The sequence below is a fragment of the Danio aesculapii genome, chromosome 7 (genome assembly GCF_903798145.1).
Source record: "Danio aesculapii chromosome 7, fDanAes4.1, whole genome shotgun sequence".
Taxonomy (NCBI): domain Eukaryota; kingdom Metazoa; phylum Chordata; class Actinopteri; order Cypriniformes; family Danionidae; genus Danio; species Danio aesculapii.
This window is the reverse complement of record NC_079441.1, coordinates 20945306-20971454: the sequence shown is the minus strand read 5'-3', so window position 1 is coordinate 20971454 and position 26149 is coordinate 20945306. Positions and strand designations below refer to the sequence as shown.

Below are 26149 nucleotides of genomic sequence, written 5' to 3'. Positions count from 1 at the left end.
CAGACATAATCCATTTTAAGATTTTTTTTAAATAAATAAGGAAGATACATAAAGTGACCTGCAAAAATGTACCACATATGAGTGCCAAAAATGATGTTCGTAAATATAATTATAAATACTAGTTTTCTATGTAGGATTTTATTCATTCTAGCAATTATTAATTCCAGCAATTCCTTGGAATGCACTATAGGTTTATTGTGACTATCAAATTGTAAATATCAGTGTGTGATTTGAGGCACAAGACTGAGATGACTGTTTAAAATGAATCAAATGTATCTTGAAGCAAAAATCATCCACACAAACTCAAGTGCAAGTCCTGTGAGTTTGAATCACTTATAATGTGCATTTTAAACCGCAACACGTGAAAACACCTTACCAAGGTTGCATTTCAAATCTATGGTTAACAGAAGAAAAGCATTACAAAAGAGAAGTTTCCCACCAAAATAAACTTTGAAATATTTTTTTTCATCATTTGGAATCAAATAATAAAACGTATTATTAACATAAAACAATTACACTTATTATTAAAATATTAATTATTTTACACGTATTTTAGTTAATTTGTTAACATGAACAAACAATCTTTTTTCATCTTTGTTAATGTTAATGAAAATAAAGTTGTTCATTGTTAGTTTTTTAACGCACAATGTGCCAAGCACAATTTTGGATTTTAAAACTGCATTAGTAGATGCGAACAATTATTAGTAAAGCTTTGCATCAAGGTTCATACATAATTTATTATCTAGCATAAACTAATGGAACCATTTTAGTGGAATAATACAGTAATGATACTTTTGAAGATGAAATTTCAAGACTATACAGATATTTTATGTTGCTTTAACTTGTTTTATTAAGTTAATCCGGTTTCAACAACATTTAAGTTATACAAAGAAGTTTAACCTAATATTTTTAGTCAGTTTGATTGATGTAAGTTGAGATGTCTAGAAAAGTTCATTTTATTCAACTAAAAAATGTAAGGCAGCAAGAACGTTTTACAGTGTATAATTAAAAATGAATATCTTTCCCCAATTTGTTTGTAATGAATGTATACACACACAGGTTTATGACTTATCCTGAATTATTGGAAACAATGAAACATACAAAATGTGTACAGTTTATCACAATTCTTTTTATTTCAACACATGTGCAATGACAAAATATATTAAAAAATATTCTAAACTAAAAGCATCGAAACAACAATGAACAAGGACTTTACAAACAAGTAATTATATCACAGTTGATATAAACAGAGTACCATTGAGCTCAAAGCCTAATAACACATTCATATTATTATTACTAAAGTATAAATATTGCATATTTTTTTAGCCAAGCATTTTCAGTCTTCATTCCTTATCTGGCGACAGATGAAGTCCACACACTACTCCTCGGGTCAGTACTGAATTCCAAACAGTGAGCTTTACACTTTCCCAATATGCTTACAAAGTTTATTTGATTTCATTAGTTGGGGTTAAAGATGATGATGATGATTGATGCTGGTCAAGTGCTTTATTTGGCTTTGTTGCAGAAGAGGCTGACCGGGTGATTGCGAGACTTCAGTTCGCGTCTGATCTGACAGTAAGAGCATGGACCGCAGCAGAAGGACAGCACGCAGTCATTGCAGATCGAGTCCTGTTATGGAGACACAGAGAGAGATGGAACATCATCAGAATGATACATCAAGCATATTAGTAATTCAATTCAAGTATATATCTCAAGCATAATACTAGCTTATAATATTCAATCTCACAACTAATTCATTTTAAAATCAACATTTTTTCTTGCATGTTATTTATGCATCTTGCATGTTTTCTTGCATGAAATTCATATTGTAAATAAAACTTTTTATATTTGTATCTATAAATTAATTGAGTTAAACTGCATCAATATAGTTTTTTCTTGTATGTTGTTATACAAGTATATCTATATAAAATATATGAAAATTTGTTATAATATTTCAATACTTCTTTAATATTTGCATCTATAAATTGAAAGAGTTAATAAATTGCAGATATATTATATAAAAACACTATTTTGTCAAGTTTATTGGATTAATTAGATTAATAATCTATTAGTTTCACTGAAAAAAAACACTTTTATGAAGCAAAAATGTTATTACACTCTTGCCTGAAGAGCAAAACATTAAACAATTCATTTAAATGAAACATTATTAAAATGTACTACTTCTAATTAACACTTACTGCATGTTTAATTGTGTAAAAACAAGTCTTTTTGCTAACATTTATCATTTAATTTGTTTGTTTTAATGATGTCAAGACATTTTGACTGAAAACAAAAATGAACTGAAGCATTTTTTGAAGTCGAATCCAAAGTGTTTACCTCAATCCCGTAGGTGCGTCGGACAGACACTCTCATGGCCATAGTGATTGGTGGGAAGAGGCCGAAACTGTCCAACAGAGGCAGACAGAGACATTCTCCATGATCTTGGGCTGTGATGCAGGCGAAACACGGAGAACACCAGACCGCAAAACAACCTGTCGCACAAGTAAATCAGTCACCACACACACATAACACAATTACATACACATTATTGAGCTTCACTAATGTCACATGAAGGCATGAAAAGTACTCACAATCATGGAGGTTGTCGCATTCACATATGCTGGTGGACCACTGATCTGAACCAGGAGCCAAAACTAGTGGCTTAGGCTGCTGAATGACCATCTTAGTAGCCATGATGACTTGAGCTCTGTTAACACAAATCAAATAATGGTTATAAAGAGAAATAATGCATGTAATGAAAAGGTATTAGCTCTTGTTATGAAACCCATTGAGTGCAGTTCTTACCGTGAGTGAGGAGGGAGATGAAAAAGACAGACGTCGAGGACGAGGTTGAAGACGAGACTGAGTGCTTTTGAGAGTCTGACTGTGATTTATAGAGTCGACAGTGGCCAAACACACGTATACACGTAAAGAGACAGGAGATTAGCATCAACGCTGCGTCTCTACACAGTCAGAACAGGTTCATCGAGTACATGCTTTTCTCTTTATCGATAGATTTCAGGTGATTACCTGTTCTGCTGACGTGAGAAATATTAAATCTTTTATGAAAATACATACTGAGAATTGTTGGTGAGCAAAAAGGAACGAACAAATGCAGTATGTTTACTTTTCAGCATTCACATTTAAAGGGATAGCTGACGATGAAAATTGACTGACTATGTGCAAAAAATTGTTCTTTTTAATATTCTGAAGAACACTGTGGGTGACGCAGTGGCGCAGTAGGTAGTGCTGTCGCCTCACAGCAAGAAGGTCGCTGGTTTGAGCCTCAGCTGGGTCAGCTGGTGTTTCTGTTCTCCCTGCATTCGCATGGGTTTCCTCCGGGTGCTCTGGTTTCCCCCACAGGTCCAAAGACATGCGGTACAGGTAAAATGGGTAAGCTAAATTGTCCATAGTGTATGAGTGTGAATGAGTGTGTATGGATGTTTCCCAGAGATGGGTTGCAGCTGCAAGGGCATCCGCTACGTAAAACATGTGCTGGATAAGTTTGCGGTTCATTCCGCTGTGGCGACCCCGGATTAACAAAGGGACTAAGTCGAAAAGAAAATGAATGAATGATGAACACTGGAAACCAGCAGCTATTGACATCCATAGTAGGAAAAATAAATACTATGGATGTTTTTATTTATAAAACATTTATACTATTACAGGCTTTTAACATTCTTCAAAATATCTTCTTTTGTGTTCAACAGAAGAAAGAAATTCATAAAGGATTGAGGCTGAGTAAATGATGACAAAATCTACATTTTTGGGGTAAGTTATCACTTTAAATGCATAATAAGGCAGCGTTATACTGGGAAAATATGCAATATTGTTAAGCGTTGAGATAATGATATTTCTCATGATATAACTAACTTGCAAAATGATATTTTGAATGAATATGATGAATTTTATGCTATATTATTTTTTTACAAAATAATTTTTTCATATAATGATACTAAAATAAACAGGTAATATATATTTTTCTGGGCTAATAAAAACTATATCAAGGTGTAAATTTCCTCAGAGGAAATTTTAATTCTTATTGGCTGTTATCAATTTCCTATATTTAGTGAGAAATGGATAAAAATAATCATTTTATTAACATTTATCTACAGCATTTACTGGAGAGGTGGGGATAAAAATTGTACAGGAAAAATTTGGATTAACAATAAAATGCATGCAGCACACAAATTCTTTCATTCATTTTCTTTCTGGGTCAGTCCCCTTATTAATCAGGGGTCGCCACAGTGGAATGAACTTATCCAGCATATGTTTTACGCAGCGGATGCCCTTCCAGCTGCAACCCATCACTGGGAAACACAGCACAAAAAAATAATTTAATTTATTGCACTTCTCTGCGAAATGGATATTGCAGATACTATTATCGTGATAATTATTTTCTGATAAATTGTGCAGCTCTACTGCATAAGGATTTAAATGTATAGCATTTTACATTGGGCATGCAAAATAATAAATAAAAAAAAAAAAAATAATCAGTCTAAAGTTTAGCGTCAAAGAAATTAATTGGTAAAACTTCAGAATAATGGTCCATCAGTTCAAGTTAGTTAATGCATTTACAACTAAGTATGAATAATCTTGTAAAGCATTAATTAATCATAGTGCAACATTTACTAATGCATAATTAAAATCCAAAAGTTGTGCTTGTTAACATTAGATAATGCACAGTGAATGGATGAACTAACATGCATGTACACACATCAACTAACCTGGGGTGCATTTCTGAAAACCATCGTTAGCCAATTAAGGTCGCAAGTTCTGTCGTTACAAACATTGTTAGTTGATTTGCCGTTTTCCAAATCCGTTGTTCCAACGAACATTCGAAAACTTGTACATTTCCAACTACACCTTTAAAGAGCTGTAAATAGAAGAATAGTTCCTGGTTGTGTTCTATTCCCAGTTATCCCCCCTATGCCCTATTCCTTTTGAATGTTCCAACTTAGAATGATAAAAAAAAAAAAAACATTAAAGTAATCTCTGTTAATTTGCTTTCGAAGTATACAACATATTGACAATTGCGTTCCCTTTGTAGTGCACTTTGAAAACATTTATACCATTTTGAAAGCAGCCGTGGCTCATAATGAGAGCTACAGGTGCTCTATTACTTAAAAGCATAATTTACGTTACGTCTTCAAAGCTTGTGAAAACAGAAATATATAGCATTTATTAATGCTTTTAATTTAAAGCAAGTTATTTATTAAGAAATCAGTATCTGTACTATACATGACATATTGGTTAGAACATTTCTGCAGTGGGTTGAATATGCCAAATTGTAAAAGCAGACTTAAAAATATAAAAATAAATAAACAATATACTACTTATAATAATAATAATTATTATTATATTTATAATTATTAAGTAGGATTTTTATCTTTTCTTAATAAATATCCTACTGTAAATTACAACCATTATCGATTTATATGATTTACATTTAAAATTAGAATACGCATTCGCTTTTTGTAAGTGGTTTTATGTTTTAGGCTAGAATATGGAATATTCTTAATAATATTTTTAAAAGGAAACATAGGCCCATTTCACATTTACAAAATCCACATTTTCAGTTTGTGAATTCACAATTAAAAATCATAAATCATTCATTCATTCATTTTCTTTTTGGCTTAGTCTCTTTATTTATCCGGGGTCGCCACAGCAGAATGAACCGCCAACTTATCCAGCACATGTTTTACGCAGCGGATGCACTTCCAGCTGCAACCCATCTCTGGGAAACATTCATACACACTCATTCACACTCATACACTACGGATAATTTAGCCAACCTAATTCACCTGTACCGCATGTCTTTGGACTGACTGTGGGAAAAACCGGAGCACCCGGAGGAAACCCACGCAAACACAGGGAGAACATGCAAATTCCACACAGAAATGCCAACTGACCCAGCTGAGGCTCGAACCAGCGACCTTCTTGCTGTGAGGCGACAGTACTAGCTACAGCGTCGCTAAAAAAAATCATAAATATTTAAGCCAAATAAATTGTATTTGCGTATTTGTGAATCGTGTTTTGAATTTACGAATTGGATTTGCATATTTATGAATCATGTTTTGAATTTACTAATTGGATTTGTCTGTTTTTTAATCATGTCTTGAATTTACGAATTGGATTTGTACATTTATGAATCGTATTTTGAATTTACGAATTGGATTTGTACATTTATGAATCGTATTTTGAATTTACGAATTCGATTTGTGCATTTATAAATCGTGTTTTGAATCTATTAATTGGATTTGTAAATATGAATTGTGCATGTAGGAACTTTATTTTGTAAATGTATAATTTTTGAGACTGATATGGCTCAAGTTACCAATTAATTCTTAGCAAAAATGCTAATTTTTCTGTTTGTTCTGGAAAAGGCATCCAAATGTTTACCAATTTTCACTTCGAACCAAAAGAAATGCTTATCTGAGTTTGACAAGTCAAGTCAAAAAATGAGTGAAACCATCATCTCTACATCACTGAGACACAATGTTCCTCCCTTTTAGATCCAGTCTCACGCTTTGTCACAGAACTCCACACGTACATGCCAGATGTGAAGGTGTGTTGAAAAGTATACGCTATTATGTAAAGAAGAAGAAGAAAGTTTGCTACACAAAATGCAATCAAACAGATGTCACTCAGAAATTGGACCCCCCTGAGGCAACAACACCCTCCTCCATACTAACAATGCTATTTGAACTTTTGTTAGTACAAGTGCTGGAATTCACACTTCAGTCCAAAGAGCTGTAATTACATGATGATTTAATATGTCATTACTGACCTAATGAATGACGGAATTGTTTCAAAATCACCACTTTTCTAAACTGCTGCATTTTCTACATATTCTACAGTCAAATATGCAATTGTTGAAATACAACTCTTAGAAAGCAACTCATTCGTAGTAGTTACCCACGTGGGAGAGCCTGCACAAGCTAGTATGCAAATTTTTTAAGAAATTGTTCAATAAGTGACAGCGGCGACAATACAGATGATAAAAATACCTTGTTGATTCTAAAGGTCAAAGGAGAATCGCTTTAAGCTGATAGACAGGCAACAGTAACTCAACCACACTTTACAACTGAGGTCTGCAGAAGAGCATCTCTAAACACAGGCAACACATTAAACCTTGGACCAGATGAGCTACAGCAGCAGAAGAAGTGCACACCGGTGACACTCCTGTCAGCAAACAACAGGCTGCAAATTGGGTAATATTTTTTAAAATAAAAATTAAATAGCTTTAATCGAAACAATAGAGGGCTGCAATTGTGTCAAGATTTGGTTAGTTACCCGTAAGCAGTGTTGGGGAAAGTTACTTTAAAAAGTAATGCATTACAATAATGTGTTATTCCCAAAAAAGTAACTAGTTTCACTACTTAGTTACTTTTTATGGTAAGTAATGCGTTACATTACTTTAAGTTACTTTTTCTGACCTGTTTTTACTTTAAATTACTTTTTCTGACATTATTAACCCCTTCAGACCTGAATTATATGTTCCAAATTTCAGAAAAATGTAAAAGTATATTTTCACAGTTCTTGAGGCTCCCATTAATGAGATCAAATTACTATAAAAAAAATTCATTACTCTTTAGGTGTATTTTTTTTGTCCATTGTAGTGGACATCAGGTCCAAACAGTTCTTCTATGAGGCCTCTCATAGTTGTTCACAACATGCAGGTTGGAGCGGAGTTGAAAAAAAAAACGATTTCGAGACATGGTCCTTGAGACATCCTTGAAAATTCCAATATTAATTCTGGAGGACCAGTACATTCGCGTTACATTACTTTAAGTTACTTTTTCTGACCTGCTGAGGCTTGATCAGAACTTGCAGGGTTTTTTTAATAATGTATTTTACTTTTTTTAATAGAGGAGCTCTGTAATTAACAACACACTGTATAACCTTCATTTACCTTTAAAAAAATAGAAATGAATGTTGGATAATGTTATCTTCTGAGAACTTACTGACCCTAAAGCTCTACATGCCGTATATGCAGATTAATGAAACTTTAAAGCAGGGGTGTCCAAACTCGGTCCTGGAGGGCCGGTGTCCTGCAGATTTTAGCTCCAACTTGCCTCAACACACCTGCACGGATGTTTCTAGAAAGCCTAGTAAGTGCTTTATTAGCTAGCCCAGGTGTGTCTGATTGGGGTTGGAACTAAACTTTGCAGGACACCGGCCCTCCAGGACCGAGCTTGGACATGCCTACTTTAAAGCAATGCGTTTGCTACTTATTAAAAAGTAAAACCATAGTCCTTCAGTTAATACTCTTTTCTGTTTCTTCAATGCGCTCAAAATAATGAGAATACTTCCATTGCAGAAATGTACACTGTAAAAAAAAATCGTTATTTTAGCCGTCATTACGTTAATCCATTATTAACGTAAAATAACAGACGTTAGATTACAGAAATTTACTGGAAATTTAAATTTAAGGAAATTTCTGTAATTTCACTTTTGTTATTTGACAGTATAATTCTGAAATGTAATGGTTGTTATTTTACGTTATTTTCTGGCAACCAGCTGCTGGAAAAAATAAGTAAAATAACAAAAAATTTTTTACAGTGTTTGCCGTCTTCATTTCTGTTTGTTCCTGCATTCTCTGTGTGGAATTTAATGTGACTACATCAATTTTAATTTAGCAATTAAAAGCGAATGTAATTGTAAAAGCGCTATAGAAATAAACATGAATTGAATTGAAAAATACAGTACTTTACTCGTTACTTAGAAAAGTTATATTATTACGCAACTCATGTTACTTGTAATGCGTTACCCCCAACACTGCCCGTATGTGTGGCATACTGGCGATTCTCAGATGTAAACAACAGCATGGATTCCGTTGTTAATGTACTACTGAATATGTTGTTCTGCCTGTTTACACCATCTGAACCATGGGGAAAACATGTGTAAGCCGTTCAAATTAAAGGAAGAGCTATATGGTGAACGGTGCAATATTTTGACAAACTGAATTCACATGTGAGCTGCGTTAATTAAAATATTTGCCTAATTTCATTCATGCCCTTACGCCTGTTGCACAGAGCCGGTTTGCATTTTTACTCAGGCAAGTTTGCATGTATTTTGGCACAAAAAGGTGGCTTAGTTCAGATCTAGATCAGGTTTCATTGCCATACTGTGGTAACTTATGCAACAAGTTTTATTCAGGGATACACAACATGTTTCTGAAAACATCTCGCAAATCTTAGTGTGCTTCTCATGCGATTAGGAAAACATTTTTCAGATTTTTTATCAACTTGACTTATCATGGCATTATATACTGCTACTGTCTGATGATTGATGATGAGCATCTGCTTATTTATATATACAGTTGAAGTCGGAATCATTAGCCCCCCCTGAATTATTAGCCCCCCTGTTTATTTTTTCCCCAATTTCTGTTAATATTGACCTTAAAATGTTTTTATTTTTTTATTTAAAACTGCTTTTATTCTAGCCAAAATAAAGCAAATAATACTTTCTCCAGAAGAAATCATATGATAGGAAATACTGTGACAAATTCCTTGCTGTGTTAAACATAATTTGGGAAATATTTGAAAAAGAAAAAAATTCACAGGAGAGCTAAATCATTTTGACTTCAACTGCATATATATAATTTTTTTGCTCCAAATTAAAACCTTTAACACTAAAAGTAATTTTGAGTCAAATTGATCTAATTGCTAGTAATTTATTTATATTCTAAAAAATGTAATTATTTTATATTGTATTTTATAAGAAAAGTATGTATTCCAATAGTTTTTAAATAAATATGTGATATATATATATATATATATATATATATATATATATATATATATACACATACATACATACACATACACTAGTTACCTACATTATAAAAATCAGATTGATTTGCACTGATATATTATTAATTTTTAAATAAATAATGTTTCATCTAGACCAGGGGTGTCCAGACTCTGTCCTGGAGGGCCGGTGTCCTGCATAGTTTAGCTCCAACTTCTTCAACACACCTACCTGTAAATTTCTGGTATACCTTGAAACAGGGTACACACACATTTTTACGAATAAAACTCCAAGACTTTTCCATGGCTTTTTCAAAACTTGCAGGTAAATATCCATGGCCTAATGTTTCATGTGATGTCTACGTACATGTGGTAAATAGGAAAAAAAGGCTGGTTTAAATTTATTACAGCATATCAAAAAAATGTGTCAATGTATGTACTTTATGTTTATTGTATACCTGTAAAATAGTTTTTGAAAATATCATAGTAGGAAAAACAATAACTGTGGAAGTCAATGGTTACAGGTTTCTACCATTCTTCAAAATATCTTCTTTTGTGCCGAGAAAAAGATTTAAAACAAGTAAAGGATTAGTAAATGTGTTTTTTCTTTCTTTTGGGGTGAACTATCCCTTTAAACCTCAGTTCGTCTTGAAACATTAACTCACACATACTCAAATGGAAAGCATCTTGCTGTATGTGCAGCAACTGCGTGACTCTATCTTGTCAATATAACTAAATCTTTAAGGAATTCCTGCACCTTGTTCACTTTATTCTAAGTGAATACAAAACTACTGTCAAGGTGTCCATTATAAAGTATGTTTAATAGTCGGGCTCCCTCTGGTGGTTAACAAGAGCAAGATCCACTCTGTTTTGGTTTGTTTAAGTGATGATTTAAGTTTATCTCATTAACCCTTCTCTCTCTCTCACTTGTGTGGCTTTAGTAAGGAAATTAAGTCCAGTCACGACCAACTTAACCACATTATTTAGTATTGCTTTATATCCTATTGCTAGCCTATTGCTAAGTGAACCTACGAGCAGTGGACATTTTACTATTATGTTTGACTCATCTCTCACATCTCTCGTGTTAAGAGCACATTCTTCATCTTTAACGACGCATGTCCACCTCACACTGTTGAAAGATGCTTAAACTCTTTGTTCGTCTGCGCTTCGCCATTACCGTAGTTGTTAAAACCATTAGTACATTGTTAACACTTAGCAGCCAGATTCCGCCATTGCTTACCGTGAATCACGTAGACCAAATAATTCGTGTATAATCCGTCTGATCTACCTTTGGTTTCTGGTTTCAATCAAAACTACAACTATTGAGTGAACCTGCAGCAGCTACTACTGCACGAACTCTAAGGGTTGCCAGATATGCGAAACAATACAAGCACAAAAGCCAATCTGAAAATTAGCCAAAATATAGTCTATATTAATCCAGATATCAGATATCAAATAACTCAAGACGTCATTTTTATGCGTTAATTATACATACACTTATAATTACACATACATTATTCATAAAAAAGTTCCCCAGCCTCAACCTATCATCAGTAGAATATAAATATCAGCAAATATATATTTAAAAACAAGGCTTAAAATGATTCAAAATCCTAGAAAAAGCGTGGACTTGGCAACCATGCCTTAATCATCGCCACGCTTCATTTTAACGTCTATGATTAATTGCAAACTTGTTTTTTGCTGCCATCTACTGGCAGAGTTTAAAAATTTATACATTTGAAGAACAAAAAATTGCTACTCATGCCTGGCAAATTTAATTAGATCTTTAGGCTTTCTTATTTAAATTTTCTCCTCAATTATTTAATGATTTTTCATCAAATCATCATCATCATTATTATTATTATCATTCATTTATTCTCTTGTCAGCTTAGTCCCTTTATTAATCTGGGGTCGCCACAGCGGAATTAACCGCCAACTTATCCAGCACGTTTTACGCAGCGGATGCAGAAAAGCTAGTCCATGCTTTTATGACTTCTAGGCTGGACTACTGTAATGCTCTGTTTGCTGGCTGCCCAGCATCCTCTATTAACAAACTTCAATTAGTACAAAATGCAGCTGCCAGAGTTCTAACCAGGTCTAGAAAATTTGATCACATCACCCCAATTTTATCCTCCTTACACTGGCTGCCTGTTAAGTTTCGTATTGAATTTAAAATATTGCTTCTTACATATAAAGCTTTAAATAATCTAGCTCCTGTTTATCTAACCAATCTTCTGTCTCGCTACAATCCAACTCGCTCTTTAAGATCTCAAAACTCAGGGCTTCTGGTAGTACCTAGAATAGCAAAGTCGAGTAAAGGAGGTCGAGCCTTCTCATTTATAGCTCCTAAACTCTGGAATAGCCTTCCTGATAACGTCCGAGGCTCAGACACACTCTCCCAATTCAAAACTAGATTAAAGACCTATCTGTTCAGTAAAGCATACACTTAGTGCACCACTTAGGGGGCTTCCACACAGGTTATGCATCTTGCTGATATACACTGTGAACATCAGCTACGCTAATTATTTTCTGTATTCTCCATTTCCACCTGGGGATACTCTTCCCGAGGCCCTCAGACTATGCAGAGTCACTGATTCGACCCAAGACCAACGACGAGATGATCCCAAGGTTTCCATATCCTGGACCTGGCCGAATCCTGAACAACTACTGTGGTGGTCATGGAAAAGTGGAGAACATGAGACTGTTTCCTGTGACGCTCCAGAGACAGACGAGTCTTCGCTGAGGCCAGCTTCCAGCCTCCTCCACTGAGACTGCAGCTCTGCACAAGACGTTTGGCCAGCGGAGAAATTAAAATGGTCGTGCCCAACTGAGCCTGGTTTCTCTCAAGGTTTTTTTTTCTTCACTTCCGCCTTTAGTGAAGTTTTTTTTTCCCTCTCCGCTGTCGCCACTGGCTAGCATGGTTCAGGATCTGTAGAGCTGCGCATCGTTGGATTTGCTCTTCAGTATTTGGACTCTCAGTAGTGATTATTAAACCACACTGAACTGAGCTAAACTGAACTGAACTTAAACACTACAAACTGAACTACACTGTTCCTATTTACTGTGACCTTTTATGTGAAGCTGCTTTGACACAATCTACATTGTATAAGCGCTATACAAATAAAGGTGAATTGAATTGAATTGAATGCCCTTTCAGCCGCAACCCATCTCTGGGAAACATCCATACACTCGCTCACACTCGCACTTATAAACTACGGAGAATTTAGCCTGGGGGAAAACCGGAGCACCCGGAGGAAACCCACGTGAACGCAGGGGGAACATGCAAACTCCACACAGAAATGCCAACTGACCCAGCCAAGGCTCGAACCAGCGACCTTCTTGTGAGGCGACAGCACTAGCTACTGCCCCACTTCATCGCCTATTATTATGATTATTATTATTATTATTATTACTATTATTATTATTATTATTATTATTATTATTATTACTATTATTATTATTATTATTATTATTACTATTATTATTATTATTATTAGTAGTAGTAGTAGTAGTAGTAGTAGTAGTAGTAACCATTGCAGCAGCAGTTTCTTATTTTTAAATCCACTTTATAAATGTAATATAAAAAGGAGTTAAGTACACTATTTTTTTTTATCGAGCAAAGGTTCAAAGAACAAAGGCAATTACAAACAATACCCCTCCCCACTAGGGGGAGGTATTGAATAAAATCCTAAAACTTTTTTAAAAGAGTCAACACGTTCGTACCCTTTGGTTTCCCTAAAGGCAATATTGATACAGAAATCACTTCATTTTAAACACAATTAAACATGCCCTTTCTCCTGAAAACTTACTTTTATGAATATGTATTTTATCCATTAAAATGAAAGCAAACATACTAAAATAAGAATGCTTTTGTTTTATCTTTGTAGTTCACAAAATACCTAAAAGAACATTTTTTTTTGTAATTTGTTTTGCAGCAACATTTCCATCAACACAATCAAGTACACTAAAAAGAGGGATTTTTGCTGCTTGTTCAAACTACATATTAAAAATGAGCCACTTCATTTGTTACCTTAACTAAATCAATTTGTGTTGGGACAACATGAAAGAATTGCGAGGAACATTTTTTTTTACAGTGTACAGATATGTACATACAGTGTACAGTGTACATATCTTGCTCTCAGAGTCATCTGACCTACCATTACTCTCATATGAGGGTGTATAATATTATATACAGTGGTCACCCCATTATATACATTGAGTACACCCCATTTTGAAAATGAATATTTTTCTCAGTGAATATAGGCAATGTATTTTGGTGCATTTAAACAAAACTAACTTATAAGCAGATATTTTTATTAAAATCATATTTTAGTCACCAAACATATTTAGAAATTGAAAGATAATACAATTCAATTCAAGCTAAATATAGCAAACATAAATCACAACCTACAAAATTTCAAATAAATGTTAAATTTTTTTTTTTGCTTCTCTTGATTTTTCCTCTTTTTTAATTTGTATTTAATATTTTTCTATAACATCTAAATTTGGGTGTACTAATTTTTGGATCACCATCGTAAGTTATTTTGTTAGATAAGCTCCAGATTTGGCTGTAATGTATATGCACAAATATAATATTGTATAGCTTCCTATAAAAATATGAATTTAAAAGATAGATTTGTGAGGGGTGTACTTATATATGCTTAGCATATATATATTTAAAACATACAACAAAAACAATGTAATGTCTATGAGGAAACGGCTAAGAATCTAAGAATATGTGTGTATTTTAATGGGAACATTTTAGCACTAAAACAAGCAAACTAAAACTTAGCAACGAGGGAAAATGTTTGTTGGGAGGCAGTTGTCTTTATACTGTAGCTTTAGCGTTTGAGGGGCTCTCGTTCACCTATTTCTCGAGCCATCTGGCACCAAACACAGGGACAACAGCAGAAGGAATGGGCGAGATCGTCCAAGATATCACCCTACACACAAAGTGAGAGAATAATCTTCAAACATGAAAAATACAGCTAGCAGACATAAGCTTGAGTACAAAACTAAATATGCAAAATGCAGTCGAACTTCGATCTTATAACGGTTGCGCATAGATGTCCCCATGGATATGGTCATCGGAGGAAATAGACCACACATATCAAACAGAGGCAGGCAAGAATTCTCACCAAACCTCCTAGACGTCTTACACGCTATGCAGGGAAAGCAGAAGACTGAAATACAACCTACAAAAATGCATTCAATTGTTAGTGATGCGAAAATATGACAATGAAAACTAAATGCTGATGCTCAGAAGACTCACATTCTTTTTTATCGTTCAAGCAGGCACATACTGTAATCCAGAACTCCATTTAGGCGGCTGAGATGTCATCCTGAGTATCCTGTATTCACATTTTCCCATGATGCGTCCAAGATTGGGTCATAATAATAATAATAATAATAATAATAATAATAATAATAAAAGTAGTAGTTATAAAAATATTGATAAGTGTCGGATTTATTGTGATTAAGCTTAACTTTAAAATCTCTAAAACATAAAAAAACTATAATATAATATAATATAATTCAATTCAATTCAATTCAATTCACCTTTATTTGTATAGCTCTTATACAAGATTGTGTCAAAGCAGCTTCACATAATATATAAACCTATAAATAAAACACAGTACAAAGGGAACTTAAAACTTACACCTTACACTTATGAACAAAAATGATTTTGCAGTATCAACAGAAATGTTATCCAGCCGGTCCTCCACCACTCAACTCGCTCCGAGCTGGGATTGAACTGGCGACTGTCCGCATGGGAGTCGGTTGCTTTAACAAGGAGGCTAAAGACCATGGCCATTAGTGTCTGTTGCTAGAGCACCTAAAATCTCACTCCCATCCGAGTCACAGCACCAATGTAACCCCACTGGTCCTACACCACCCAACCCGCTCTCAGCTGGGATCAAACCAGCGAATTTCCACATGGGAGTCGGTTGCTCTACCAAGGAGGTTAAAGACCATGGCCACTAGCATCTGTCGCTAGAGCACCTTTCAGCGGTCAGAGTGAGGTTTACCTGCAAAGCACTTCACTGGCAGGCCTTCATTACACTCACCCCCCTAAATCTCACTCCCATCTGGGTCACGCACCGATGTAACCCCACTGGTCCCACACCACCCAACTCAGCTGGTCTAACGGGTTGTAACCTCTTCCTCTGCAGCATTGTCTTGTTAAAATATGCATGGGCATCCCTGGAAAAGACGGCAGCATATTGTGCTACAAAATCTCTATGTAATTTTCAGCATTAATGGTACATCACAAAAGTGAAAGTTACCTTTGCAAAGGACACTGACAAGACCCTGTACCATGACAGAACCTGGCTTTTGGACTTGTTGCTGGTAACAGTTTGGATGATGCTTTTCTTCTTTGGTCTGGAGCACAGTGTCCATTTCTCCCAAAAAATACCTGAAATACTGATTCATCTGACCACAGTACACGTTTCCACTGTGTAGTGGTCCATCCCAGAATGCCTTCGAGCCCAGAGAAGTTAACAGGGCTTATGGACACTGTTAATATAAGGCATCCTTTTGGCACAGTACAGTTTTAACTTTCATTTGTGGATGTAACTGGGTATTGTAGGACTTAACAAAGGTTTGCAAATGTAGTTCTGTGCCCATGTGGTGATATCGCTTATAGATAAATGACGATTCTTGATGTAGTGCTGCCTGAGGGATCGGAGATCGGATTGTTCAGCTTAGGCTTGTGCCCTTGTCCTTTACGCACTAAAATTCCTCCAGATGTCTTGAATCTTTTAAATATGGTATGCACTGTTGAAGATGAATCATCCAAATGTCTTCCTATCTTTGAGGAACAATGTTTTTAAACACTTCAATCATTTTCTCAGGGATTTGTTGGTAAACTGGCGATCCTCAGCCCATCTTTGCTTCTAAAGGACTAGACCTTTCTTGAATGCTGCCTTTTGGACCAAATTATAATTACAATCACCTGTGGACATCACCCGTTTCAAATCACATTTTAATTTGAACAATTAACTTGATTACTAGCCCTAAACTACTCCTGCCCCAATTGTTTTTGGAATGTGTCGCAGGTTTGAATGACAGCAATGTATATTTACAAATAAACATAAATAATTTTTTAATGCTGTGGTGCACAGACTTAAAAAGTCTTCTTAAAGAAGAAAAAGTTGTAGAAGTTTACAGTTATGTTTACTGTTGTGGGAAATGCCATGAAATATCTATTTTCCAATACGTGTTACTCCTAAATCTAAACAAAAACTGTTTTACATCTCAAATGTAAAGATTTAAGATTTAATTTGGATGCAGCAGGCATACAAATTTACGCTACATTTTAAAATGTAACTTTTTTTGATCATGTTCATGACTGTGTGTGTGTGTCAAAGGCAAAAAATTTCTCCCAAGTTTCGTAACAATATAATAAAGCAAAAATTTTGAAAAAAGTAAAAAAGTAAAAGATTTAATGCATTTTATAGTATTACTAACAAAGCAGCTTGGCAAAGTTTAGATTTAGGCAAACATATAAAAAAAAATCTAAATAAAATGTAGACATATAAGACAAATGTCAAACAGATTTTTTTTATTAACTGGAACAATGGCAGATCAAATGATAGAAGACAAGAGTTATTTCAGGTGACTATTGTTACTGCTAAATACTGAGGAAAACAAAGCGGACGGTTGACAGTTTCTTTCATTTTGCTCGATGAGTGACAAATGTCAAACTTTGTTCTCGGATGTTCATTTCTCGAGAAATCTGACACCAGGAGCAAGCGCCGCAGAACGTAGAGTAAACACAGTCCTTACAGATAGAGCCCTAAAGAGCGTGAGAGAAGTAAACATGTTAAGTTCTCTAGATAAATGCTGAATAGAAAAGGCTTTTAAATCCTGTTTTCCCCCGAACCTGTATTCCATAGCGACTGCGCACTGACACGCGCATGGCCAGCGTTATTGCAGGAATGAAGCCAAATCCGTCGAGGAGCGGCAAACACAGACACTCGCCGTGCTTACGAGCCGTCGAACAGGCAAAACAGGGAAAACACCAGAATGAGAAACAACCTGCGAATAAATACAAAAGATTTAAGAGGAAGAAGAGCTGTAATGCAGCTCTGATATTTCACTTTTCTTTATACAGTAATTCCTCGTATTGGTTCTCTGGAATGCTTAATTACTTCTACTTAACTTTCTCAGGAATCTCTCGCCTTCATTTGCCTTAAATAAACGCCACCTGGTGGTGTTGTTATTAGGCCTATTGTAATTTAATTGCAGTATCCCTTAACAGATTCTACAATGATGTATTATTAATTTACCAATATTTCTATTACTAAATCTACTGTGGTGTATATTGATTTTAAGCCCAATAGTTTTAACATTTATTCTATAAAATGTAGAATCTGTCACAATAGGCTACTAGTGCTTGTTTTTAAATCTTTCCCCCAGAGGTACCACTTATTCAAAATGGCTTTTGAAGCATAGCAGCACTGACACTTTTCTCTGTTTTAATGCTTTGCTTTCTAGTTGTGTTGTATAATTAATTTTTACTGGTGTAAAGCACTTTAGTCAACCTTGGTTGTAGTAAGGTGCTATATAAACAAAGTTTGATTGATAACATATTTTCCATTAAGCACGTGTGGTTATAGATTAAAAGATTCAAATACTTATTCATTATACTAAATCATATCATTTTTATTAAGATACTGGTAGTTATACTTGTACAGTACAGTACCTGTTTGTACATACTACACTGTAAGAAATAAAGATTGGTATCTGTTTAATGCGCATGAGTATAACTATAGAATGCTACAGTGGGACCTAATGGTACTATTAAGAGCTACTATAGTATGAAATAAATAAGAACTAGTTTCTAATGAATATACAATTAATTAATACAAATATCTTGTACAGGTATTAAAATACAAAGCACAGATCACTAACGAATAGTGCTACATAATGGAAAGATAATACAATCGCAAATCAGAAAAGGTTGTGACAGTATGGAAAACGCAAAATAAAAAAGAAAGTGATTTCCAAATGTACTTTGACTTGTATTTCATTGCAGATGATATGAACACAACATATTTCATGTTTCGTCTGGTGAACAGATACTTGACTGGCCTGTCTGCAGTCCTGACCTGTCTCCAATAGAGAATGTGTGGTGCATTTTGAAAAACAAAATGCGACAATGAAAACCCAATACTGTTGCCCACCTTTAGATGTGTTTGCAGGAAGAATGGGACAAAATTACACCTGAAACACTTCATCACTTGGTGTCTTCAGACCCTATTTTTTTGTTTTTGCAAGTGTTGTGAAAAGGAAAGGCAACATTACAAAGTGGTAAATGTTTTACTGATCCAACTTTTTAAAAATGTGTTGCAAGAGCCAAAATTGGAATACGCGTTTATTTTGAAAAACAAACAACCAAATAAATAAAAATCCAGAGGAACACATTAAATAATGTTTGTTGTATTGTCTACAATGAAATACAAGTCAAAGTACATTTAGAAATCACTACTTTCTGTTTTTATTTGTGTTTTTTCATACTGTCCCAACATTTTCCAATTTGGAGATATAGTATACCATATCTAGAAAAACTACTAATATAGCATGAAAATAGATAGATAATAATAAAGTTTATAGATAAAATATTTAAATGAGCCGTCAGTCTTCACTTGAACAGCTGAGATCACAACTTTCATAGATATTTACTGTATTTGCTTTCCAATTAAAGTCTTCTGTCTGGTTATTAAAATATCTAGCTTTGTGTTGAGAGAAAGAAACTCTGAGTTGGGGTTTGATACAGATATGCATATATGATGAACAGTAAATGGGGAGTACTAGACTGATGATAACTAATAACCACAAAGAACAGAAAAATGGAGCATTAGCACCAAGGAGTGACAATTTTTTTTTAGACAAGTTGATGTCCTCAGTTATCAGACTTGAACTGACCTGAATGATAGAAACCAGAGATGAGTGGTGACTTTTAAAATGAGTATGTCATTGTTTTTAATAATTTATCAGACAAAGACGATAAAAGCACAATGACAGGTGTTGCCTTGGCTGTAGCTAATGAATAATTGTTCTGTATGATTCACACTGCATGGAAAATTATTTGGGTAAAAGAACAGATTTCATCACAGACTTTTTATAAACAGGCTACTCTCAGACAAGCTAAAAAATTGTGATCCATCCCATAATCCCATTTAATATAATATGCCCCCCTTTGAAAAAAAAAAAAAAAAAAATCCCAAATGATGTTTAACAGAGCAAGGACATTTTCACAGTATGTCTGATAATATTTTTTCTTCTGGAGAAAGTCTGATTTGTTTTATTTTGGCTAGAATAAAAGTAGCTTTTTAAAAAACATTTTAATGTCAAAAATATTAGCCCCTTTATACTATATTTTATTTTCGACTGTCTACAGAACAAACATCGTTATACAATAACTTGCCTAATTACCCCAACCTGCCTAGTTAACCTAATTGACTTAGTTATGCCTTTAAATGTCACTTTAAGCTGTATAGAAGTGTCTTGAAAAATATCTAGTCAAATATTACTTACTGTCATCATGGCAAAGATAAAACAAATCTGTTATTAGAAATGAGTTATTAAAAATATTATGTTTAGAAAAAATAAACAGGGGGGCTAATAATTCAGGGGGGTTAAATATAGTGAACTATTTGTTAATTGTTAAAGTTTCCCACACACGGGACAGTAAAATTTACCTTAAAGGATGGTTCAACAAAAGTGACAATTCTGTCGTCATTTACTTGCTTTTTATTTGTTCCAAACCTGTTTGAGTTTCTTCAATCTGTGTAAACACAAAATAAAATATTTTGAAGAATGCTGAAAACCGGTAACCATTGACATGCACAGTACTTGTTTTTCCTACTAAGTGAATGGTTACAGGTTTCAGCTTTCTTCAAAATATCATCTTTAGTGTTCAACAGAAGAAAGAAAATTGTGAAGGTCTGTAACCACTTGAGGTTGAGTAAATAGTGAGTACATTTTTGGTGAACTATCCCTTTAACCAGAGATGCCCAAAGTACAAAAGACAGCCAAAGGCACATTTCAAATTTAACATAGCCCTTCGTTTCTCGACTAGTGTATTCAGCATTGAACTCCATTGTGTTATAAATGGGATTGTTTATGTTTTGACTGTAATACGTTCATTTAAAAATGCTAAAAATGATACTGTGTTAGTTAAGATGATTTAAAGCAACATTTTTAAATTCCACTTGGCAAATTTATTGTAATACGGTTTAGTATATATTCGGCCCACCGCTCTAAATCAAGTTTGGTTTTTGGCCATTTAGAGGAAAACTTTGGGCACCCCTGCCTATAACTAACCTTTAGGCTGTTTCCTGGAGCAGCCGTTAGGTGGCAGTGTTTGCCCAAAGCTCACAAGCATCACACATTACATGTTTTAGGCATTAAAGGGAAAGTTCACTCACAAATTTACTCACCCTCAAGTGGTTCCAAACATTTATCAGTTTCTGTTAAACACAAGATAATATATTTAGAAGAATGTTGAAAAACAGTAACCACTGACTTACATAGAAGTCAATGGTTACCGGTTTTCAACATTCTTCTACTGTAAGTATCTTCTTTGTATTAAACAGAAGATGGAAACTCAAACAGATGTGTGACAAATAAAGGATGAGTAAGTAATGACAGAATTTTCATTTTTGGGTGAACTATCCCTTTAAATAAAATACAAACTCTCTCAGGTTTTGGCAGCATGTATGGATAAAACTCTGCTGCCTCCTACTAAAAACTACTGAAGCAGATTTGTAAACTAATGCCATCAGTGTTCACTGTCCAATAGTGTAGTTCACCTTAAAGTGATAATAGCAACAGATAAGCATTATAATAAGTACAGTGCTAATGTACAGTAAACCATTAATGATCACAAAATAAAGTGGCCTTTTCTCTTTCTCAGAAATGCACTGGCACTCCTCTGCTGTTCCCTTTATACACACATCTCAGCAATGCATGTCTAGTTTTAACAATGCTATTGTGCGCTGCATCAAAAATGACATTCTTCAAGAAAATACTCCCACAAAGTCACACCAAAATCAACAAGACTGAAAGAAAGAGCGAGAGAGACTCACACTCGGGCACATTGTCACAGCAGTCGCAGATTCCTGAGCTCCACTGGTCATTGGTCTGTGCTATCATAAACTGCCCGGGCTGCTGAGTGGTCATTCTGTTTAGTGCAAAATCCGGTAACAGTTTCAATTTCAGTACAGACAAATATGAAATGATCACAGATCACAGATCAGATGTTATGTGTGTGTTTTGAGATTAAATCAAACTAACAGACTGTAATAACAGACAGACAGACTGTAATAAATAGCCATGATAACGTTTATGTTACGCTGACCCGCACTCCATGAGGTTTATTGAAAATGTAAAAATTGGAAAAAGAATTGGGAAAACTATTTTATTTGATTATTTGATTATGATTTACGGTGTGGTATTACTGGTATTGCTATATTTGTGGGGACATTTTGAAAATGTACACACACTTGTGTATGTAAAATAATATATATATATATATATATATATATATATATATATATATATATATATATATATATATATATATATATATATATATATATATATATATATATATATATATATATATATATATATATATAAAAAGATGCCATGTTTTCAGGCACATATCTACTTTAAGATAACACAATACCCTGGAACTTGTTTTTGTAATGTGTAGATTAATGTTATTATATTAATATTTAGTGAAATAAGATTAATTTTCACAAAACCATTTGCTATTCTGACCATTTGTCATTTTCTTGAGAATAAAAATTCTCTAAAATGCCAATGTTAACATGTGATTATTCATATTTTACTCAAACTCATACATAATAAATTATGTAAATCTAAAGAAAGTAATTTTCTTAAAGTAAGAAGGTTTCTTAACATTTTTCTTTAGCTTTACAGTAGTCAACATTTGATGTGGACCAAAACATATATACAGTGCTCAGCATGCATAAGTACACCCTCACAAATCTTTTAAATTCATATTTTAATATGAAGCTATACAATATTATATTTGTGCATATACATTAGATTAGTCAGTACTGAAGCCAAAACTGGAGCTCATCTAACAAAATAACCTACAATAACGATCCAAAAACTAGTACACCCAAATTTATATGTTATAGAAAAATATTAAATACAAATAAAAAAAAAAGGAAAAATCAAAAGAAGGAAAAAAATGAAAATCTAGTGGAAATTTTGTTTGAATATTTGTATTATATGTCCATTTGTAAATATGTTTGGTGACTAATATATAATTTTAATAAATAAATCTGTTTAATAAATCTGTTTTGTTTAAATGCACCAAAATACATAGCCTATATTCACTGAGAAATGGAGAAAATATAAATTTTCAAAATGGGAAGTACTCAATTATGCTGAGCACTGTATACACACACAATTACATTTAAACTATCCAAAATAATTCATCTCAAAATAGCTCTTACCTGAGTTTAAGACTATATGATGGCAGTGAAAGGATGGAGATTAACTGTTAAGAGAGTCTCATGAAAAGATATGAGTAGCATTGCATCTCCATTTAAGTACTTCCCGAAAGTCACTGGTCAGGTTAGTGGTGTGTCACTGCATGTGGAAAACACCCATGACCCTCCACCTGAAACTCCATCAACACTGAAGTTTCACCACACTCAACACACTTTTGTCTGTCTTGTACATTTCTGCCATGCTTGACCAAGAGTAAATCAGTCAACAACTTCAGTTCGCTTTTCTCATCTGTGTTTATAAAACATAATAAGTCAAAACTAATTGTTCGATATAATGTGTGAAGAGATAAGGGAATTAGATTTTTGTTTTCATTATATAACACAACTGGACAGACCAGTTATTAACACCCACATAATAACCTTTCCTTATGCGGACAGGCTGCTTTACCAGTGACAAAGTAATCCTAAAATTAACACAAAAAAGAGAACGTAATGATATTTAACTTTTTAAAAATTTATATTTATGCTCAAAAAAATATTTTAGCTGCTTCTTCAAGCTTTTTATTTAAAATGAGCTGACTCAGCACAATTCTTGAGTAATTGTTGGGACAACTTGATTCTTTTTTGTTCAATCCACTTAAATTTGTAAAAACAATTAAGTTAACTTAATTGATTTGTGTTGGGACAACATGAAGAAATTGTGTGGAACCCTGCATTTTTTACAGTGTATTATAGTGTATTATACTGTGTTTTAGCATTGAAATAGTTTAGATAAGGATAAATTTGAACACTTCTAAATTTATTTTTGTGATAGCGCATAGCTCACATGCTACAGATTCCTATGAAAGTTATTATTGGTAAATCTTATCTCATCTCTTGATCTTATTACCAAAAAAAGATGTATTACAATCCAATTACTCAGTTAAGATCATTTGACTGAACGCTGCTGTATAATCCAGACAACATCATTCTGAGAATGAGCAGCTAGTTACTAGTTGGTTAAGTAGGAATATTTTAATATAGGGTCACCCAAAAATAAAGTCTTCATTTACTCCTCCTCTACTTGTTTCAAACCAGTTTTCTTTTGTTCTGTTGAACATAAACAAAGATATACTGATACTGTTTGTCCCGCATAAAGCCTGATAAGGGGGGCTAAATGGGTGTGTATTGAAGGACTCTTATCAATTGACAAGGGTTTTTAACCAGTTGTTCAAGATTTTGTTAAACAGGAATAGTGCCCAAAGCATGGAAATTATCCAGTTTCCCTCTTTGTGGTATGGAAACCTTATGTTGGTCAACTGTTCAGGACTGTGGAAAAGAAAAGTAAGATAATTGGTAAAACACAATGACACACCGTAAACACACTGTGTAGGAACAACATGAAAGAATTAAGTTAGCTTATTCATTTGTACTAATTGAAGTGGATCAAACATAAAACAATTAAGTCGTCCCAAAATAAAAAAAACCTTAAGAATTGTGTTGTCTCAGCTCATTTTGTGAAGTTTCACAAACTAATTTCGAGAGGAGCACGTGATATGTTTGACTGCAACTTCATTCTATATCTTCTTCTCCCTCCTCCTCAATTCTAGGATTGGGCGACACGGCAGCTAAGTGGCTAGCACTGCTGCCTCACAGCAAAAATGTCTCTGGATTAAATACTAGCTGAGCCAGTCGGCACTTTCTCTGCAGAGTTTACATGTTCTCCCTGTGTTCGCATGGGTTTTCCCTGGGTATTCTGGTTTCCTACCACAATCTAAAGACATCTGACACAAGTAAATTAAATAATAGTAACAGTCACAAGCACTTAATGTGTACAGACTGGTGCGATGGGCAGCCTACTGTACATCCATAGAGCCGTCTTATTAAACAAGGAATAGACTAAACAAATCAGGGGAGCTCTCGAGAACTACCTGATCTCATATGCCTCCTAACGCTCATTGACCAGACAGGAGCCTTGAACTCATCTTTGAGCTCAGGGTTCTCTCCTGGGACAGCATGCCAAACCTGCTAACGTAGTGAACTCTTGAATATAAGTAGTTTGAACAAATAGCAAACGTCATTTTTTAAGTGCACTTCAATAATATTTACTGATGTAAAGCAAAAGGCTTTAAAACTAGCTGTTTCTCACTTCATTCGGCACGGCGGCTTAGTGGTTAGCAGTTGCCTCACAGCAAGAAGGTCACAGATTCAAGTCCTGGCTGGGTCAGTTGGCATTTCTGTGTGGAGTTTGCATGTTCTCCCCATGTTCGTGTGGGTTTTCTCCGTGTGCTCTGGTTTACCCCACAGTCCAAAGACATGTGCTATAAATGAATTGGATAAACAAAATTGGCATTAGTTTATGAGTGTGTGTGTGTGTGAATAAGAGTGTATGGGTGTTTCCAAGTACTGGGTTGTGGCTGGAAGGGTATCTGCTGTGTAAAACATATGCTGAAATAGTTGGCGATTCATTCCGCTGTGGCGACCTGTGACAAATAAGGGACTAAGATGAAGGAAAATGAATGAAAGAATAAATTGTTCTTACCTACTTCACAATGAGTTTTTAAGTAAAGTAATTCATTAGTAAGTAAGTAAAGTTCATCATTTCCTCTCCTGTGACTTGTTCCAAACCAGTTTGAGTTTTAGTTCTGTTGAAGATATTTTGAAGAATGTTGGAAACCAGTAACCACACTTTTTGTTTGTTTTGTGTATGTCAGTGATTACTGCTTTCCAACATTCTTTCAAATATCTTGAAAAGACCCAACTCTAACTGGTTTGGAACAAGTTAGGGAAGAGTATGATGATGACAGAATTTTCCTTTTGGGTGAACTATAACTTTACCCAGGTGATGAAAACAAACGTCAGTCATTTAATCCCATTCTCTACAAAAACAACAAAAGCAAAGCAAGAACAGCTCAA

General features: G+C 34.3%; 2 protein-coding genes across 2 annotated transcripts; both read right to left on the bottom strand.

The window, feature by feature from the left end:
• Window positions 1-1258: 1258 nt before the first annotated feature.
• On the bottom strand, window positions 1259-2700 carry ponzr3 (plac8 onzin related protein 3). Its single transcript, XM_056462794.1, has 3 exons — window positions 2592-2700; window positions 2338-2492; window positions 1259-1629 (listed from the first exon to the last, which is right to left on the bottom strand). Exons 1-3 carry the CDS (start codon window positions 2692-2694, stop codon window positions 1507-1509), a joined length of 381 nt encoding a protein of 126 aa, XP_056318769.1. The 5' UTR covers window positions 2695-2700; the 3' UTR covers window positions 1259-1506.
• Window positions 2701-17335: 14635 nt separating this feature from the next.
• On the bottom strand, window positions 17336-23684 carry ponzr5 (plac8 onzin related protein 5). The gene is made up of 4 exons (XM_056462793.1): window positions 23258-23684; window positions 21854-21948; window positions 17644-17798; window positions 17336-17556 (listed from the first exon to the last, which is right to left on the bottom strand). Exons 2-4 carry the CDS (start codon window positions 21945-21947, stop codon window positions 17434-17436), a joined length of 372 nt encoding a protein of 123 aa, XP_056318768.1. The 5' UTR covers window position 21948; window positions 23258-23684; the 3' UTR covers window positions 17336-17433.
• Between the last annotated feature and the right edge of the window lie 2465 nt (window positions 23685-26149).